General features: G+C 41.2%; 1 protein-coding gene across 1 annotated transcript; it reads left to right on the top strand.

The window, feature by feature from the left end:
- Positions 1-901: 901 nt before the first annotated feature.
- spag6 (sperm associated antigen 6) lies at positions 902-17,168 on the top strand. The gene is made up of 11 exons (XM_036522534.1): positions 902-966; positions 1,720-1,815; positions 3,042-3,208; positions 8,208-8,391; positions 10,613-10,818; positions 11,352-11,525; positions 13,103-13,255; positions 14,975-15,166; positions 16,286-16,402; positions 16,546-16,691; positions 17,105-17,168. Exons 1-11 carry the CDS (start codon positions 942-944, stop codon positions 17,166-17,168), a joined length of 1,524 nt encoding a protein of 507 aa, XP_036378427.1. The 5' UTR covers positions 902-941.
- The last annotated feature ends 785 nt before the right edge of the window (positions 17,169-17,953 follow it).

Here is a 17,953-nt window from a genome sequence, read left to right as displayed (position 1 = left end):
TGACTCCGCGTGTGATACTACGTTGGTGGATTAATTAAACAGGCCTACATAATATATACTGACAGTACTTTAAAACGGTTGATAATTACATTCAACAGTTCATAATTACATTAAACAAACGTTCAGCGCCCATTTTCTGATTTTCTTCAATACTGTCTTTTTCACTACTTTTGAAAGCGATCTGGATTTAGTGTTTCTTTATACAATCCGACTGTATTATATAAGTACGCATTCGCGTAACGCACAAAGATTCATTTATTAACAATCAACTACCGCTTTTTGTATGTGAACATGCACACGGGTTAATTGAAAAATTAAAGCCAAAAGGTTCATAAATTAATATGTGCTGTGTTGCATGCGCGTGCGCACACACCGAGCACAAACTCGTCTTCTCGTAGACGGGAAAGATGGCTAAATTCGGTTCATAGCAACATTTAATTCCGCAGAATTCCACGCGTATTTCTTCCTGACATATCCATGCATGTATGCAACACTACAGCAAGCCTGCATTGTAGTCTGCCCTGCTCTCACCACGTGAAAATTTTCGCCGTCTTAAGAAAAAAATATTTTGATGTTTAAAAGTCTCCGTAATTGAGTTAAGAAAAGCGCTTTGGATGTGCTTGCAAATAGCCTCGAATATGATGTTTCGATTTAAAGTCGACGTGAGGAGGCTACTTTAAAACTACGAAGCCAGCCATCCGGCTGCAGCGTTGAAAAATTACTTGCATGACTTCACCGCAGCCGCGCCGCTACACAGTGTTTCTTCGTTCACTTCCGGTTTGTTACCAGGACAACAGTTACTCTGTAGCCCAAACTAAAGGTTGCACGCTAGTGATAGAGACATTGGGCTGGTTAGGAGTTAAGCTTGATTGGCGTTTCTCATCGTTATAGTTGTTAACATTTTGATTATTTGTTTGCTGGCTGCGGAATAATTTTGAATTATGAGTCAGCGGCAGGTTTTACAAGGTAAGGACGACAATCAATACCAAAGAAGCACACCTAACAATTGCAAAGTAAAATTCACTGTGCAAAACCAAACACATTCTTATAGCTGGCCTGGGTTAAGTCAGTACGAATAGTTATTAATTGATTATAAATTTATTTTATAAATAAATGAACTAGCCAGCTGTTTGTTAACAAATGTTTGCACTGTACATATTAGGATGCCTCTCTATCTAACTAGCTTTTTGTAGGTAGCTAGCTAACCAGACTAGCCAGGTCCGGAAGTCAAACACATGCCAGATAAAGTAACTCGTTGCAGCTAAATTATTTTGTGTTATTCTAATTATCTACAATTGTTGCATGACTGTTAAAAACAAAAGGCCTAGTTTTACTAGATTGCAAAGTGAATTTATAGTATCATCATTCGTAGTGGTAAGCTAGCAGAGGTTAGCTAGTAGAAGTTATAGTAAATACCATCAAGCATATGCCCTTATCGGGCGGCATAGCCAGTTTGTAGAGCAAGCTGTAAACATAGCTACAAATGACTAAATCACAATGAGTAACAGTTAAACTGTTAATTCACTATGACAAAATACATTATGGTATCCCAGAATTAAATACAACAATAATACTCTATAGGTAAAATGTTTTATTTCTTGCCATTGCAGACACATTGGGCTTGAATGAGGCAGGGGGTCTTCCTAATTGTCCATAATTCTTTGTATTTTATATATATATATATATGTGTGAAATAACATCCTTTTTTTTACTTTTCAGTTTTTGAACAGTATCAGAAATCCAGAACACAGTTTGTGCAGTCAATTGCTGAGCTTGCAACAAGACCACAGAATCTTGAAACTTTACAAAATGCAGGTAAGTGGACAGGATAGCCTCATTGGATGACAGTGCTTTCAACAGGAAAATCATGTATCCTATCCTGAAGCAGGATACGGCCTATTAAATTGAGGTATTCCTCATTTAATAGGCCGTATTCTTATTGCTATCACTGGTATACCTTTATACTGTACGCAGCATAAAGTAGATGATAAGGGGAGGGTGCAGAATGCAGCTCAAACCACTACTCATTTACATTTATTCATTTAGCAGACGCTTTTATCCAAAGCGACTTACATAGGTTACAGTTCTTTACAATGTTACCCATTTATACAGCTGGATATTTATTGAGGCAATTGTGAGTTAAGTACCATGCCCAAGGGTACAGCAGCAGTGTCCCAGAGGGGATCGAACCAGCAACCTTTCGGTTAGGGGTCCTGCTCCTTAACCACTATGCTACACTGCCGCCCCAGCTTTATCCTCAGAATCTGCCACTATCGGTTGTTTTGCAGTGACAGTTACACAATTTGAAAATAAATCTTTTTAGAAAAATCTATTGCATGATCAGGACCAAAATTCATGTTCTGAACATGCATGTGGTTCAGTGTAATTAACAGCACAATATGGCAAAGAAAGGTGGAGAGCGTGTATTGTAGTGCTGCTCGGAGCTCTCAGGATGTGGTGCTACAGCCCTGAATGTGGATTCCACTCTTCTGAGTGTGGCACATGGTTGTGATTAGGAGGATGTAACAGAGGCTTTGGCAAAGAGCCACATTTCTATTTGCAGCGACAACATGCTTACAACAGAGAACTTTTTTCATTGTCATCAGTGTTTAATTAATGATGTTTTCTTGCTTTATGCCCCATTTCACTCTGGCTAGAATTAATGCATGGAGAGAGCAAATTCTCCCTGTAAGTGATGCTTTGATTTAAATCAGCTCATGTATTCTGTATAATATTATTGATAATGACAACTAAAATGACAACAATACGATCCCAGAAAACATTTTGTATAACCCCTTGTGAAGTGCATGTAAATACTGATATTTCCGCTTTCTGTCAGTTCCTAGATTACACATTTTTTGTGGTTGTTTTTATCAACTCCTTGCGCTCCTCTTGGCTCACTTAGTGAAATTCATTTTAATGCAGTAAAGAAATCACATGTAGCTGTTGTAAACCTTCACAGATCGAAATATATTCTCTTGTTGACATTCAGTTGTTACTCCCATTTTCTTTTGCACATGAAACCTTTTCTTTGACTCTAGGTGTAATGTCCCTTTTGAGGCCTCTTCTGTTGGATGTGGTCCCAACTATTCAGCAGACAGCAGCTTTGGCGCTGGGGAGGCTTGCCAACTACAGCGATGACCTGGCCGAGGCAGTTGTTAAGGGAGACATTCTTCCACAACTTGTGTACTCCTTGGCGGAACAGAACGTAAGACTCCTTTGTGTTCTGAGAACTTGGTGCTTGTTACTGAAGTAGGCCTAGGGCCTAGGCACTCTTTTTTTTTTTTTCTTCCCCTCAGATGATCTGAGGAAACCAAAGTGAGGCCCTACCTCAGCACTTCCATTTGTTGTCATTTATTTATTCATGTTTTTTAGGTGTTAGTCTTATTTTGTGCATGTAAAGTGGTATACCCTGTTTGAATGTATAAATGCAATTGTCTTAAGACATTTACTCGGTATTATAGATTCCATGAAGACATAGGGTATGATATGATGCATATCTGTATAATTTCTATTTATAACTTCTATGGGCATGATTCATAACATTTACATTTACATGTGGTTATGTAGCAGATGTTCTGTAGCTCTTGTCCAGCGGTATATACAAAGTCAGAGTACAAACGTGCATCTTATAAAGACAACGGAACATACAGAACACAACCAACCACTTCTAAACATGCATCAGGCCCCTGTGATAATTTGCATTAAGTGAAACATGCAACCCTACCTGATCTTTACCATCATACATTTCTGTATTATATTTAACGCAGAATATCTTGTGTTCACCAGGCAAGTCTTGAGGTTTTTATTGCCTACCTGTAACAACAGAACTTGTTTTACTGTGTGCTTTAATGCCGTAACTCAACCCACAAGCCAAACTGTAGTAACCACAACCCAGTAACCACTGTACGTGGTACTCCCAAGTCGTTGGAAAATGATAATAAGCCAAACCAGTGTTAAAAGTGCAAATGTGGCCAAGGAGACACTTGTGAGATGTGAGCATGTGTTAAATAAATGCAACTGAGGAAACGTACAAACAAATTTAAAGCCTCAGGCGTGGTGAAAGGGATTATTTTTCCATGTCAATACAAAGAACCATGTGAGATGTCTGCTGCCCTGTCTGTACCCAACCCGGGGTACTGCTCAGGAGAGGGGATATTTTCCAGGCCGTAGCATTTGTGAAAAGATGTCAGAGGTAATTGGACCTCATCAGATTGTAGTGGGTGTGTAGCCAGTCTGACTTGGAATGGAAATAAAATCATGTGTTTTGTTTGTGTAGTTCATGGCAGGGAAATGTGGCTGACTGGAGGTGGGATGTACTTGTGCGTGCAGCTGAGTTGTGGCCAGCCTGAAATTTTTCAGTGACTGGAAATGTGTTACATCCAGTTGCAGCTTCTGCAAAATGCCATGCCGGCTGATGTTTCCTGATCTTCAGTATTGATTTTATGCTTTTGTTTTTTTTTACCAAATGAACCCTCACAGGAAGCATGGTATGAAAGACTCAAGCCCACCCACTGTTATCCTTCTGTTGCTACCAGCAATGGTGATATTGAAGGTGGGATGGAGAAAGAACCAGGAAAAAGGGGAGGCCTACAGTGCACCCCAGAGCATTCTTTGAAGCACAGCCTCTTCTGTTATAGGAGAGGCAGAGCTATGAGATAAATGCTTGTTAAATCCTTCAAAAGATTTTGAGAAATTGAAATTCTCAGTCTGGGCGAGTCAGTCACACTCAGGATGCAACTAAACATACAGCAGTCCATGCTGCTGAGTTTAGCTGGCTATGGTCTTAAATCTTTTTTCCTCAGGATATATGTCACTGGCTTGCTTGCGTTCTAGAAAATAAATCTTAAAATTTAACTTGTAATTCTGAACAGTGAATCGGAGGAAAAGTAAACATTTCATTAATAAGTTTAATTAATAAGCTTTCATGTCACATATTGCAATGTTTTGTTGTCTTTTTACATTTGAATATGTTGTATAGTTTCTTTTCTTTAACTTAGTATATAGCAAAAAGGCACAAGAAAGTGTATTCTTAACTGTCCACTGTTAACTTTTCAACTGTCAACTTTCATTTGTTCTATGACAATGGTTGGTCGCAAGGTGGTTTGGTTCCTATCTGGAGAGAAGTCTGTACCTGCTGCAGTCCTCAGAGAATGAAACTGAGTTGACTATGCCAGAATTTTTAATGGTATTCAGTATGGAAATTGAATGACCTGAATGGTAAAGCTAAATGTTTCACAGGATTTTGTAGCAAAAATAATTTCATTTGAAAACAAATTGTGATTTTCTAAAAGCTGGCAAAATATTGCATATGATGGTGATTCTGGTCTAAAGAATGGTTAACATAATTAGATTAGATTTTATTTATCTCTAAGGATTGTTGCTCAGCTAATTATGTGGGCTGTGTGGGCACCCTAATGCTGTACACTGTATGATCGTAAGCCTGAGTGTCTGAATGTCTAACCCTAACCCTAGTCTGAATGTAGAAAAATAACAGCATGTGGTTTCAAAGCTGAAAATGTTGATAAAGGGAGCAACTGCAGAAAACAGTCACTGTGCCAGGGTTTTTTTTTTTTCAAAGCAGCAATTATGTTTCTTTTGCCAACAAAAAGCCATTCATCTTTAGCAAGGCTCCCTGACAACAGTACGTAATTCATGAACAGAATCACTAGAACTAGAAGAGATAGTTGGTGAATATGCGTTTACCCAAAATCCAGTGGACTAGAATGGTTTTAGAAAGAAAGATGATCTTAAATCACTACAAGGCAACAGTGGAAATAGAGGGGAGCTGCTGCTTTGTGATTTGCTGTGAAAGCTTGTGTTTTAATGAATGAGGGTTTGTTTTGTAAATTTTTAGTATTTTTGTTGTATATATATTTCTTGTGCATATTGCTTGCCTTCTGCCACGGATTATGAATTCAGTACTGCCATTACTTAATTCTTTGGCTCATACTCCTTTCTCAAACATATTAACGCTGTTGTACTGTGTTAATAGTACTGTACTGTGGTCTGTCTGTAGTTGTAGCTTATCATGAGACTGGCGCAGACTGCAGATAAAATGGTTGTGGAGCACTGGGAAGGGCTGCTGGACATAAGCAAGCCCGACACTGAATACATGTGGAAAAAAAAAAGGTTTGGCTGGTGCTCGGTCCCTTGGCAACCTTTCTGGGCCTACACCTGGACTCAATGAAGCACACAGGGGAATGTTGTGTGCACACTCATTCAGCAGTGCTGCTGAGGCTTCGGCTCTGGCCCCCTGAATAGAAGCATTTTATAGTGCTCTGTCACTGAAACACTACAGAGTCTTAAGAACACACTTCACACAAGTGGCAACTTTTCTGGTCACTGGCATTTGCTTGGTTTTGGGGGATTTCGCTGCGCATGCAATTAGCTGGATCTGTCTGGGTCTGGATTCCTGTCCATGAAGATTGCATTTCTGCTGGCTATCAAGCGAGTGAAATGTATCCCCCAAGGTTTTTCCTTCTCGCTGGGGGCTCCGCTTTATGAGTTTGTTCTTAATCTGATGCCGTCAATCTGATGGCTGCTTTCCAATGAGCACTGAGGCAACACACTTCGTTTTCCCCATGAGCGATGTGTTTGTCATGAGGTACACCACTATAAAATGCGCAATACAAGAGATAAATTCTTTAAAATAGTCAATTCAGTTCATTGTTTTTGTTTTTTTTCCTTCTGTTAAGAAGTATTATTATTTTTTATGTTATAAAACAAGAATCAGCTGGCTGCCTAGTTCACACTTTCAGTCCAGAAATCTCTGACATATTTGCACAGCTTCTCATGTGTCATTTAATGTCCTTTTTAACCGTGATCAAGTAAATTTGCTTTGGTCATAAAATGCCTTCATAATTATGGATCACGGGAAATTTGTGTGTGTAAAACAGTCTAAGATGCTATCGTACGTTTAAAGGTAACTCATTTGAAGTCAGGCATTGTTTGCCTGCTGATTCATGAAACAATAAAAACATGGTGAATAGTCCCTGCAGAAAATCTGCTATTAGCAGCTTTGGGCAGTATTTGGGAGAATATTGAATATTGGTGGTGTTGACCCATTACGTGTTTAATCTGCAGATATGATGGCATACTTTTAGCTGATACTTTTACATGTTCTCGTGTGACTTGTAATTCATCACCGAAGTCAGTAGGAGTGCTTTTTGCTCACTGCTTGGTCACTGCTTGTTCCTGTATTTAATATTACATATTATTATATAAAATTGAAAATAAAAAATTTTGTCTTAAAATCAGTTACCAAGAAAACTATACCAAGCTGGGAATTTGCAGTGTTGTTTCCCCATAACTCATCGTTTCTAACAACAAATCTAGATGTTACTTTTGACCTTACTTTGCCGTAGCGGTTTCTTTAGCAGGTTCCTTCTAAGGTGTCCCCCTAGATTTACTTCACTCGCAAAGCACCAACGATCTATCCTTAATACCGATAGCACATTCTCAAACTCCCACGCCTCTCCATGTTAAAGACCCAGGTTGGGAAGGGTTGAAACTGGAACCACTGGAGTAAATCAGGTTATAAAGTTACATATTACGGCCCATCTGGTTGACTAAGCCCTTGACTTTGTGCCAGTGGAAGCTGGTCTGCCTTCCTCAGAATCGTAAGGCAACACTCGAGCGGCATCCATCCCCTTGAGATGAGCGAGATGGAGCCAGAAACTGGTCAGACATTCATGACCCTCTCGTGATTAAGTGCACACGGTGTGGGAAACCTTCCCCATGGACTCACAGAGTCTCTAAATGGCTCAACTCAGGAACATTCCTAATTAGCTCATGCCTCATGTACCTGAAAACATGCATTGACATTGCACTGGATGGGAAGCTGGCTGAGGATATCTGGGAACTCATTCAGCATAATGAACATGTATATTAGTTGAGATTAGTGTTTGTTTTTGTGCTGTTTACCAATAGCGTTTGCAGTTATTTAGTGATACATCACCTCTGAAAATGGCATGCCTTATATGCATAATCCAATGATACATCACCTCTGAAAATGGCATGCCTGATATGCATAATCCAATTTTATAAGTCCTTTTTTGTTACATTTAGTTTATATCTGGTTTGTTACACAGTTGTTCACCGGGGATGTCATGTTTTAGTTGCATGTTGATAATGCTTATGGTCACCATAATGATGGTACGTGTGTGTCTGCATGTGTTTTCGTCCCTGTTCTCCTTGCCCCATAGCGCTTCTACAAGAAGGCGGCTGCGTTTGTGTTGCGGGCGGTGGCCAAGCACTCTCCAGAGCTGGCCCAGGCTGTGGTAGACTGTGGGGCACTAGACGCTTTGGTCATCTCTCTGGAGGAGTTTGACCCCGGGGTTAAGGAGGCCGCCGCTTGGGCGCTCGGCTACATTGCGCGCCACAATGGAGGTAAGACTGCGGACACACTCAGAGACCCTGCTGAATCTCAGGCAGTTTAGGAAGCGAAAGGAACATCATGGCTTGGAGAGGAAGAATGGATTGAATTTGGGGAGACCCCCTTCACTGTTGTTATAAGGAAGTGTATAAGAGAAGAAATTGAGTGGCTGAATGTTTTGGACTAATGCAGCAGTAAAAAAGAAAGGAAAAAATACAGTAAATAATGAAAAAAACGTTGCATGCAAAAAGCAGTCCCATTCCATGGATGGTTTCTCTGGATGATCATAATCACGATCGTAATCATAATTTGTTTATTTTGCGGACAGTCTTATCCAGAATGACTAACAAGTCTGATATAGTGTGGTACATTGAAACACATATCACTGGAGCGCCAATTAAAAAAAAAAAAAAAAAACAAGTACACAACAGCCAACATTACAATAAATAGGCCTCAATACTTAAAACAGTGCTAAAATAAAAACATTTAAGAGTAAAAATGTTGTGCATATTTATCTTCAAGAGCAACATTCTGTAATGTGAAAGTGAACTTAGAGCCTAGCAATGAACTGTGAAAGGAGCATTACTGTGAGTCGTTACATATAATCGTTACATTATTGTTTACCTAATGCCAGACGGTGATCCACAACAGCAACATGAACTTACCGTATATTACCCCTGAAGTGGAGCCACACTGCATGTTTCAGAATTTGTGTTAGGACGATCACTTTCAAACTTCATAGTAGAATAGTAGAGACAAACATATAAGTTAAAAACTTATAAAGGTATAAATGTTTTAGTTGGTTATTTGAGTACAACGGTGCAATCTCAACACAACTCTGAATATGTTATAGTTCATTACATAACTGAAATAAGTGAATAGGTCCCATTGTGTAATTGTAATTTACATTGTTCATCTTAATGCTCTTTATGTACTGTTGGAATAGTCATAGTGATTTTAGAAAAATGTCAGTTGAATCTCACAAGATGTTGGTTTCACAATTTCAACAAAAACATTGACTGCAGTATTATATAACTTTGATGCAACTATTTCAGGAACACTCTCTTCATCCTCTGGTTTGGAATATTTGATCAGAATTCTTTTTGTGATGCTGTCTGCCAGCTGGTGACATGGGATTGCAGTATCTCCAAAGTAAATTGGCCTTTCAGAAAACCCCGTTGCAGAAAACCCATTATGCATCCTAATGAGGGGGAATCAGTCAGATGGGCCCAGGATTGTTGCTTTTAGAGAAAATGCTCTATTCTTAGATTAGCCTGAAGCAACCCCCAGACTGAACATGTAAAACTGAATTCCAACACACAACACGTATACAATGGCAACATGGTAGGAGGGTATGCACGCTTTCCCTCACCTACATTTGGACGTGCATGTAATAGCACAGACGTAAACACATACACACACATGGCCACACGTCCATACACACACAGTCTGTCTGTAAAGTGTGCATGTTAATGGGACCCAGCCAATGACCTGTGTCCGCCCCAGCATCTGACTGATCCCCTGTGCGGCACACAGCTTTTCTGAGCCTGATTTGAAATGCAGATGGAAGGAATGGGAAGTCAGCCCCCCCCCCACCCCCCCACCCCCCTTCACCTTTCCAGCCCCTCTACTCTCACGTGCATGTTTTTTTTCCTTCTTTTTTACTCCCTTTCACTAACCACCCCCACCTCCCCACCACCCCCGTTTGACTCCTCCATGTATGTCAAGCTGAAGGATGGGCCTTCCCGTGGGTTTCTCCTCCTCTGGCTCTCTCAGACACGGCCAGTCAGATCCCTTCTCTCCCATTTCGCCCACTCTGGACACAGGCAGGCTGATCTCTCCTTTCCCCCTCTGTACTACCTGGTTGTGGTCAGGCTGATCTGTTTTCTTTATGTCTGCTCATCCTAGATGTCCTGATCTCTCCTGTGCCCCTCTGTCCTCCTTGCCTGCAGGCAGGCTGATCTGCCCCCCCCCAGGCTGCGGCCAGGCTGACCTGTGCTCTCACCGTGTGATCCGCAGAGTTGTCCCAGGCTGCGGCCAGGCTGACCTGTGCTCTCACCGTGTGATCCGCAGAGTTGTCCCAGGCTGCGGCCAGGCTGACCTGTGCTCTCACCGTGTGATCCGCAGAGTTGTCCCAGGCTGCGGCCAGGCTGACCTGTGCTCTCACCGTGTGATCCGCAGAGTTGTCCCAGGCTGCGGCCAGGCTGACCTGTGCTCTCACCGTGTGATCCGCAGAGTTGTCCCAGGCTGTGGTGGACGCAGGGGCGGTGCCCCTGCTGGTGCTGTGTGTGCAGGAGCCTGAGGTGGCCCTGAAGAGGATCGCTGCCTCCAGCCTCAGCGACATTGCCAAGCACTCCCCGGAGCTGGCCCAGACTGTGGTGGACGCTGGGGCCATTGCGCACCTGGCGCAGATGATCCTGAACCCTGACGCCAAGCTGAAGGTACGGAGGCCGATGCCCTCACTCAGCCCCATGCAGAGCGCCCTGCACCTGCTCCTCCGGATCTTCCTCTCCTGTGCCAGGGAACGAACAGTAGCAAAGCAGTGCATTACTAACATCATATGTCACCATTAAAAACTCCGTATGATAATGTATTGCCTGTCATTACATTGCCTAAAATGGTTATAGATGGGTGTAATTCATCTTTTGTTAGTTTTTTTTATAAAAATGATACCTTTTCCAGAGATTCTCAACTCCACGTGATCAATTCAGACATTAAGAACATAGAAGAAAACCGAACCTGTTTAGTCCATTATATATACTCTTACTGGAAATGATTGGTGGCCAATCCTGGAGAGCAGCCATCCTGCTCGTTTAATTCAACCCCCCGCGGGCCCAATCACTGGACGCGGAGTATGAGGCCCGCTCGCTCCTTTCAGGCGACGTGGTCCGAGAGCAGAAGCGGTGGCATGTGTGTGTCCCCCTGTGGCCTGTAACATCTCCGGGTGGGCCTCCTCTCCCTTCTCCTCCCGCAGCGGCAGGTCTTCTCGGCCCTCAGCCAGATCTCCAAGCACTCTGTGGACCTGGCTGAGATGGTGGTGGAGGCGGAGATCTTCCCCGCCGTGCTGGGCTGTCTGAAGGATCCGGACGAGTATGTGAGGAAGAACGTCGCCACGCTAATGCGAGAGATCGCTAAGCACACGCCTGAGGTAAACCCCTCCCCACAGGCTGCTTTAGTTGACACGGTCTGTGTCGCAGCATATACTAAACCGTTAGTAGCCTAACTGAAAATAGAGGTGCTGATTGGTGATTCCTCTCTAATTAACTTGTAGCGCTCTTTACACCTGTAGTGCTGTTTTTGTGTTTACTGTTTGAAGGTTGCCAAGGGAATAACACCATTCATAAGAAGGCAATGTCCCAGAATGCTGAAAGGCTTCCAAAAGAGCATAGTGCATTTCAATTTAATATGTAAATGCTTATTTAACCGACACTGCTGCTGCCAGGAAATACAAGAAGCCATTCAAAGGCATTTGATCATCATGTATTTACACAAAGGCAGGGAAGGCGGGCAAATTGATCTTATAAGGCTATGCTCATGTCTTTTGACTATGTTCATGAATCATCTAGTATCTTAGTCCCTGTAGTGTTTAGCCTTTCTTTGCATCTTACCATTCAGAGAGGAGTTTTTCTGGGAGTCTAAGTTTTCAAACAGGAGCTTTTCTGGGTTTCTTACCCTTCAGAGAGGAGTGTTTTTGGGCAGCTTGTCTGTCTTTGTAAAGACAAGTCCCATAATATGTTAATGTTACCATATTTTGATGTTTTTTTGCCTTTGAATTTGAATTGCCATTATATTTATGCCACTGCATTTGTGCTTATGCACAAAGTGGATGTCTCACATGCTCATTATAATCTTTTTTAAGTCATCTATGGCATTATTATTCATTATATTATTATTTAATTCATTACAGTAAGTGTTTTTGTTATTAGCCAGAAAGCTGCAGACTTATATTCCCATGGTGAGCCACTGCTCTTATACCCTTATAGTGAGACTCCAAAGGAATTTTACCCATTTTTTATCATCATGTTGTAACTTGTCACATGTCAGTGTTTCCTGGTCACAAAAATAAAATTTAGCTATAAAGACATTGTTCACAAAGCATCTTCCATATGTCCAGCAGTCCCCTCCCTATAGGGATGTCACATTAGATGCCTCCATTCAAAATCATTTCATTGGCATTTTTGTGTGGCTTTTAAATTGATATTTGAAACTGAAATTCACGTCTGTTGCTTCTTGTACATTTTGTTGATGCATTGCTCTTTTTTAACATTCTATAATAATAATAACAAATAATAACATCAACAATAATACCAAATTAAAATAGTGGTATATAGTGGTATAGTGGCATAGTGGTATATATGGCAGTATACTCGGCTTCCCTTGTCTAGTCTGATTGCATAGGTGAACTTGTGGTAGGGCTTGAATAGTGTTACGGTCACACTTACTGCTCTGGGAGTGTTATTAGCCTGGTCTAACTCTGTTGCTCATTATCCCTGAATGGATACATTTCTGTTCTTTTGTGCTGGAAGTCGCTATGGATAAGAGCTTCTGATAAATGAATGTAATGTAATGTAGGTAAGAAAAACAGATACTTTCATCTTTTAACCCCTGATGTTTTCTTTTGTCTGTTTTTGCCACATGTTGTCTTAATGTGTTGCTGTTGCGTCTGTTCACCGGTGTGTTGCATCTGTGGGCTGTCTCCGTGTTGCGGCTGCATGCTGTGCTCAGCTGTCCCAGCTGATCGTGAACGCGGGTGGCGTGGCTGCTGTCATTGACTACATCGGGGACTGCCGGGGCCACGTGCGGCTGCCGGGGATCATGATGCTGGGCTACGTGGCGGCGCACTCTGAGAACCTGGCCATGGCGGTCATCGTGTCCAAGGTCCGCCGGTCCCGCTGCCCCCTTCCCCCATTCAGTACTAGCAGTGCTTGTTTGAGCATGACGAGTCTGTCGATTGATGTGAAGCCTTCTCCTGGAACTGGCCAATGTTAAAAAGTCTCTTAAGCAGGTGTCTGGGTGCATTTCAGCATGACAGGCCTTTTGAGAGTGTACTTAGTTGGCAGAGTGTAGTTTAAGTTTTGGTTCAGGCCATCACTGTTTCAGTTCTTAATCAGACTTGCACGGGTGTCAAGTCCACCACTCCTCACTGCGTACTGTCAAAGTGTCCTTAAATACCCTGGTCAACTTGTACTTTCACCTGGCTAGAAAACATTTGGTGGGGAATGGGAATCTTATGTAGACAGATATGCATACAGACTTAAATACCTTATGTGGAAGATTCTTTATTAATACTGGCATGATACCTGGTCCAATTAGGAGGTAATTCCATCTTAAAGTTGTTTTGCACATGCACAGTACTGTAGGATATGTGCAAATGTTGAGCTTCATCTATCTGAAAAAAGTGCTCCACAAACTGAATTCAGAACCCATGTAATCAGAATGATTCTGCACAAGATTAGAGTTATATCTGTAGTGTCTCATGTCTGTCCAGTTTTAATCAAGATGGTGGCAGTGTAGCATAGTGGTATGGAGTAGGACTCATAACCAAAAGGTTATCGGTTCAATTCCCTGCAGGGCACTGCTGTTGAACCCTTGGGTAAGGTACTTAACCCACAATTGCCTCAGTAAATATCCAGCTGTATAAATGGGTAACATGAAAAAATTGTAAACTGGGTAAGTCGCTCTGGATAAGAGCGTCTGCTAAATACCAATAATGTAATGTAGTGTAATGTGAAGGCACTGTAGGAGCCACAAACAATTAACAAGGATGCTTTCAGAAAACAATGCATTTTTAAGTTGAGTGGAGGCATTTTTGTACTTTTTGTCTCTCATAATTAATGCAACGTATAGTTCATGAGTATCTGTCAGTTGGTCTCCCTGAGTAATCCATCAGTTCGTAAAGTTCCCCATAACTTCTGTGACGCATTCTTAACCGAAATGAAAATTATAAAATCCAATGAACATGACAAAGAATTGACAAACCACATAAAAGTGTATTGTTTGGCTCCGTTTTCCAGCAAGTCTTCCACTGGAATTATAGCGGATTAGAATTTGGAAGTCCCATTCAGAAGACATCTGTTACCACTCTTTCAAGTGTCAACAGTGGTGATCGTGGCATACAAGCACTCACACCCCGGTTTTTATGTTGAGCCTGTGGAGCGAGTGTTTAACCCTTTGAGGAAGATTTACTACTGCTATCAAAGTAGGAATATGTATTTTACATTTCTTTCAACAGTTTACAATCAGCATAACTTTTACTGTTAAATTTATGATGCCAAAGCTGCGTAATCTGTCACAAGGAAATTGAAGATATATTTACTCTGTCTTCTCCATGGCCTCTCCTCATCAATAATTCACTCTTCTGGACCTCCTTTCCTTTTTCTGTTTTTTTTTTTTTTTGCTGCTTTTTACCATACATTGAACCTAACTTCACTTCTCTGCCTTCTCTTTTCCTACATTCCCTGTTATCCACGTTCTTACTTCGTCCTCCCTCTGTTCCTCCTCTACCCTTTCTCAATTGCTTACCCCCCCCCCCCCCCTTTCATTATTCCTCCCCTTCCTTCCCTTCCTTTCTCCCCCTCCCTCTTTCCCCTCCCCCAGGGTGTGCCCCAGTTGGCGATCTGCCTGTCGGAGGAGCAGGAGGAGCATATCAAGTCAGCCACGGCCTGGGCGTTCGGGCAGATAGGCAGGCACACGCCGGAGCACGCACGTGCTGTAGCCGTTGCAAACATCCTGCCCAAGCTGCTGGCGCTCTACATGGACACAGACAGCTCTGAGGACCTACAAGTCAAGGTAAAGGCCTACAGGGACAAGGTGCACAGGTCACTGTGTCTGGAACCACTTCCACAAACACTGCTCTTCTGCATCTTATAGGTAAACCACCTATAAAGCAACTTCCTGTTTTATCCTGTTTTATCATTAATTTATACACTATAATCATAATTTATTTATTTGTCAGACACTTACTGAATTACAAAGATGACTAGATAGATATTTATATTTACATTTACATTTTATCCAAAGCGACTTACAAGCTTACACGCTTACTAGTAGGGTTGGGTATCGTTTGGGTTTTTTCTGATACCGGTGCTAAAGCGATACTTTTAAAATGGAACCGGTGCCTAAATGGTGCCTGAACCGATACGTAAAAAAAAGCACAAAACGACGGTCGACGACATTAAAGAACAGCTTTTTTTATTGCTAAGGCAAATTTAACCTTGAAATTGAACAATATATTAACCCTTTTGCACGTAACTTATTTTTATGCTTTGTATCGCGCCTTACGTTACATGGTTCGTTATGTTTTCATTAGCGTTATTAAGCTTCTCATAGTTTTCAGTTAGTATTTGATGTATTTTTAAACCTTAAATTGCTGTTTCCTCAAAGCTAAAATTAGCAAGAATTTTTCCAATTTAGTGTTCTAATCGCAGCGGTTTTAGCATATGCGCTAAATGGCTAATCACACCGGTGTGACCGTACACGCGAAAGGGTTAACTGTTAACAGTTTAAAGTATTCTTAAATATATAAATGTATATAAGTACAAAACACAACAAATTCACATAATAAATAAAACCTAACCAAACTACAATAATTCAACACTAAGTAACAATTACAGTACTGTAACGTCCATTTCGGAGCATCAGAGGGCAAATATTTCAATCGACAGCTCAGCCCACCGAAATGGGGGACCAAAATCTGTGTTGCGATTTGGTCCGGTAGATACCGGTCGTATAGAAACCAGGTTTCGGTACTCAACCCTATTTACTAGTGACATATGAGATACGGTGCATGAACTGATGTTTCAGAATTCAATAATAAGAAAATTTCACATAATGCAGGCTTTCACATAATGCATAATTCCACTGAAGAACTCAATGTCTTGGGTCCCCACCTTCCTCTTTCTCTCAAAGGCTAAAAAGGCATTGAAGAGCATCCTTCAGAAGTGCACCTACCTACCTGCACTGGAACCCCTGCTACACGAAGCCCCCAGCAACGTCCTCAAACATGTTGTCTGCCAGTTCAGCAAGGTCAGAAGAAAGACAACAGAGGATTATGCGTGCTGGTTCGCTCGTCCATTTTCACTGGGAGAGACTGAAATGTTTGTGCGTAAGATTCTCTTCTACATGTTCCCCGTTCTGAATGACTGCCCCTTCGTCTCCCATCTCTGCAGGTCCTGCCACACGACAGCAAGGCCAGGCGTCTGTTCGTCACGAGCGGGGGACTAAAGAAGGTGCAGGAGATCAAGGCCGATCCTGGATCAGCGCTCTGGGAATACATCACCGCCATCAACAACTGTTACCCAGAGGAAATTGTCAGGTAGAGAGCCCTTTCATTTTTCATTAAATCACACTGAATTATTTATTTGCAGAGCGGACCTCCTTATCTAGGGAGACTTGCACTGCGTACATCTTATACATTATCCATATTGCATAGCTGGCGTGCTGGAGGGTCAGAGGACCAGCTTCATCACTCTGTCTTCCTGTTAGCTACAGATCCAGTGATATCAGTCATTTAGAGTAGTTTCACTGAGGAGACACAGATGTTGACATTATGTAAAGCACTAGTCTTTTGATTGTTTTTTTGTCTCATATTCTCTTTGATTGACAATTGTTCTCTCTCTTCATTCCATTAAGTACTAGTGATGATTTTTTTTAACCATGATTCAGCAGACTCTGATCCCATTGTGTGTAGTAGCTTCTTGATCAGATTAGTCTTATTTCTCTTTTCAGGTACTATTCCCCAGGGTATTCAGAGACTCTACTGGAGAGGGTGGAGAAATACCAGCCAGTTTGAAATGTTTAAAATGTTTTAGAGGTTTTTTGGTACTTACTGGACATCTATATCAGCACCAGTGACTGAAACATCATTCTTGTCACTGTAGTATACACATAATTGTTTGAACTGCATACTATGTATTTGATAAATTGAACCATTGTGCACATTTTCTTTTATTCTTGTTGATATACATCTTTCATTATAGACTGGTCCTGCAAAGAATTATCTACTGTACATTCAAAAGGTCATACCTCTTAAAGTTTTGATCTTGATATGCATTATCTATTGATGTTTTTCTTGCATCTCCTGTAATTCTGTTAGAATTCATCTCAAAGAGGAAGTATGCCAATCTAATATTAACATTTGAAAAAGAAAGTGAATTAAGTAGATTAGGTTCTGGGAAATTTTTTTCTTGACAAAATATTATATCTTTTTTAATCAAAATATAGGTAATTGTATTCCTCCCTCCTGTTTTACATTAATAACTTGTTAATGTGCTGTTAGCATGCAAAAACATGTCTAAGTTTATGCAGTTTGCCATAGATTACTTTGAGAAGTTTTCAGTACTACTTAGAGAAGGAATATCTATCCACCCATGTGATTCTTTGGAACATATAGTGTGGACTGAAAAAGAATTTGTAAAATAAATGCATGAAAGAATTAATAAATATATTATGAAAAATCCAAAATGAGTGAGGTTTGTCTTGGCCATTTCAAATGTGAGAGAACAATCTTTTAAATGAACACTGTATACCCATATGTTCTATACTCTATTGTTGAGTGTGGCAGAACAAGTGCACAGT

Source organism: Megalops cyprinoides, chromosome 2 (genome assembly GCF_013368585.1).
Source record: "Megalops cyprinoides isolate fMegCyp1 chromosome 2, fMegCyp1.pri, whole genome shotgun sequence".
Lineage (NCBI taxonomy): Eukaryota > Metazoa > Chordata > Actinopteri > Elopiformes > Megalopidae > Megalops > Megalops cyprinoides.
This window is presented reverse-complemented; position numbering and strand designations above follow the sequence as displayed.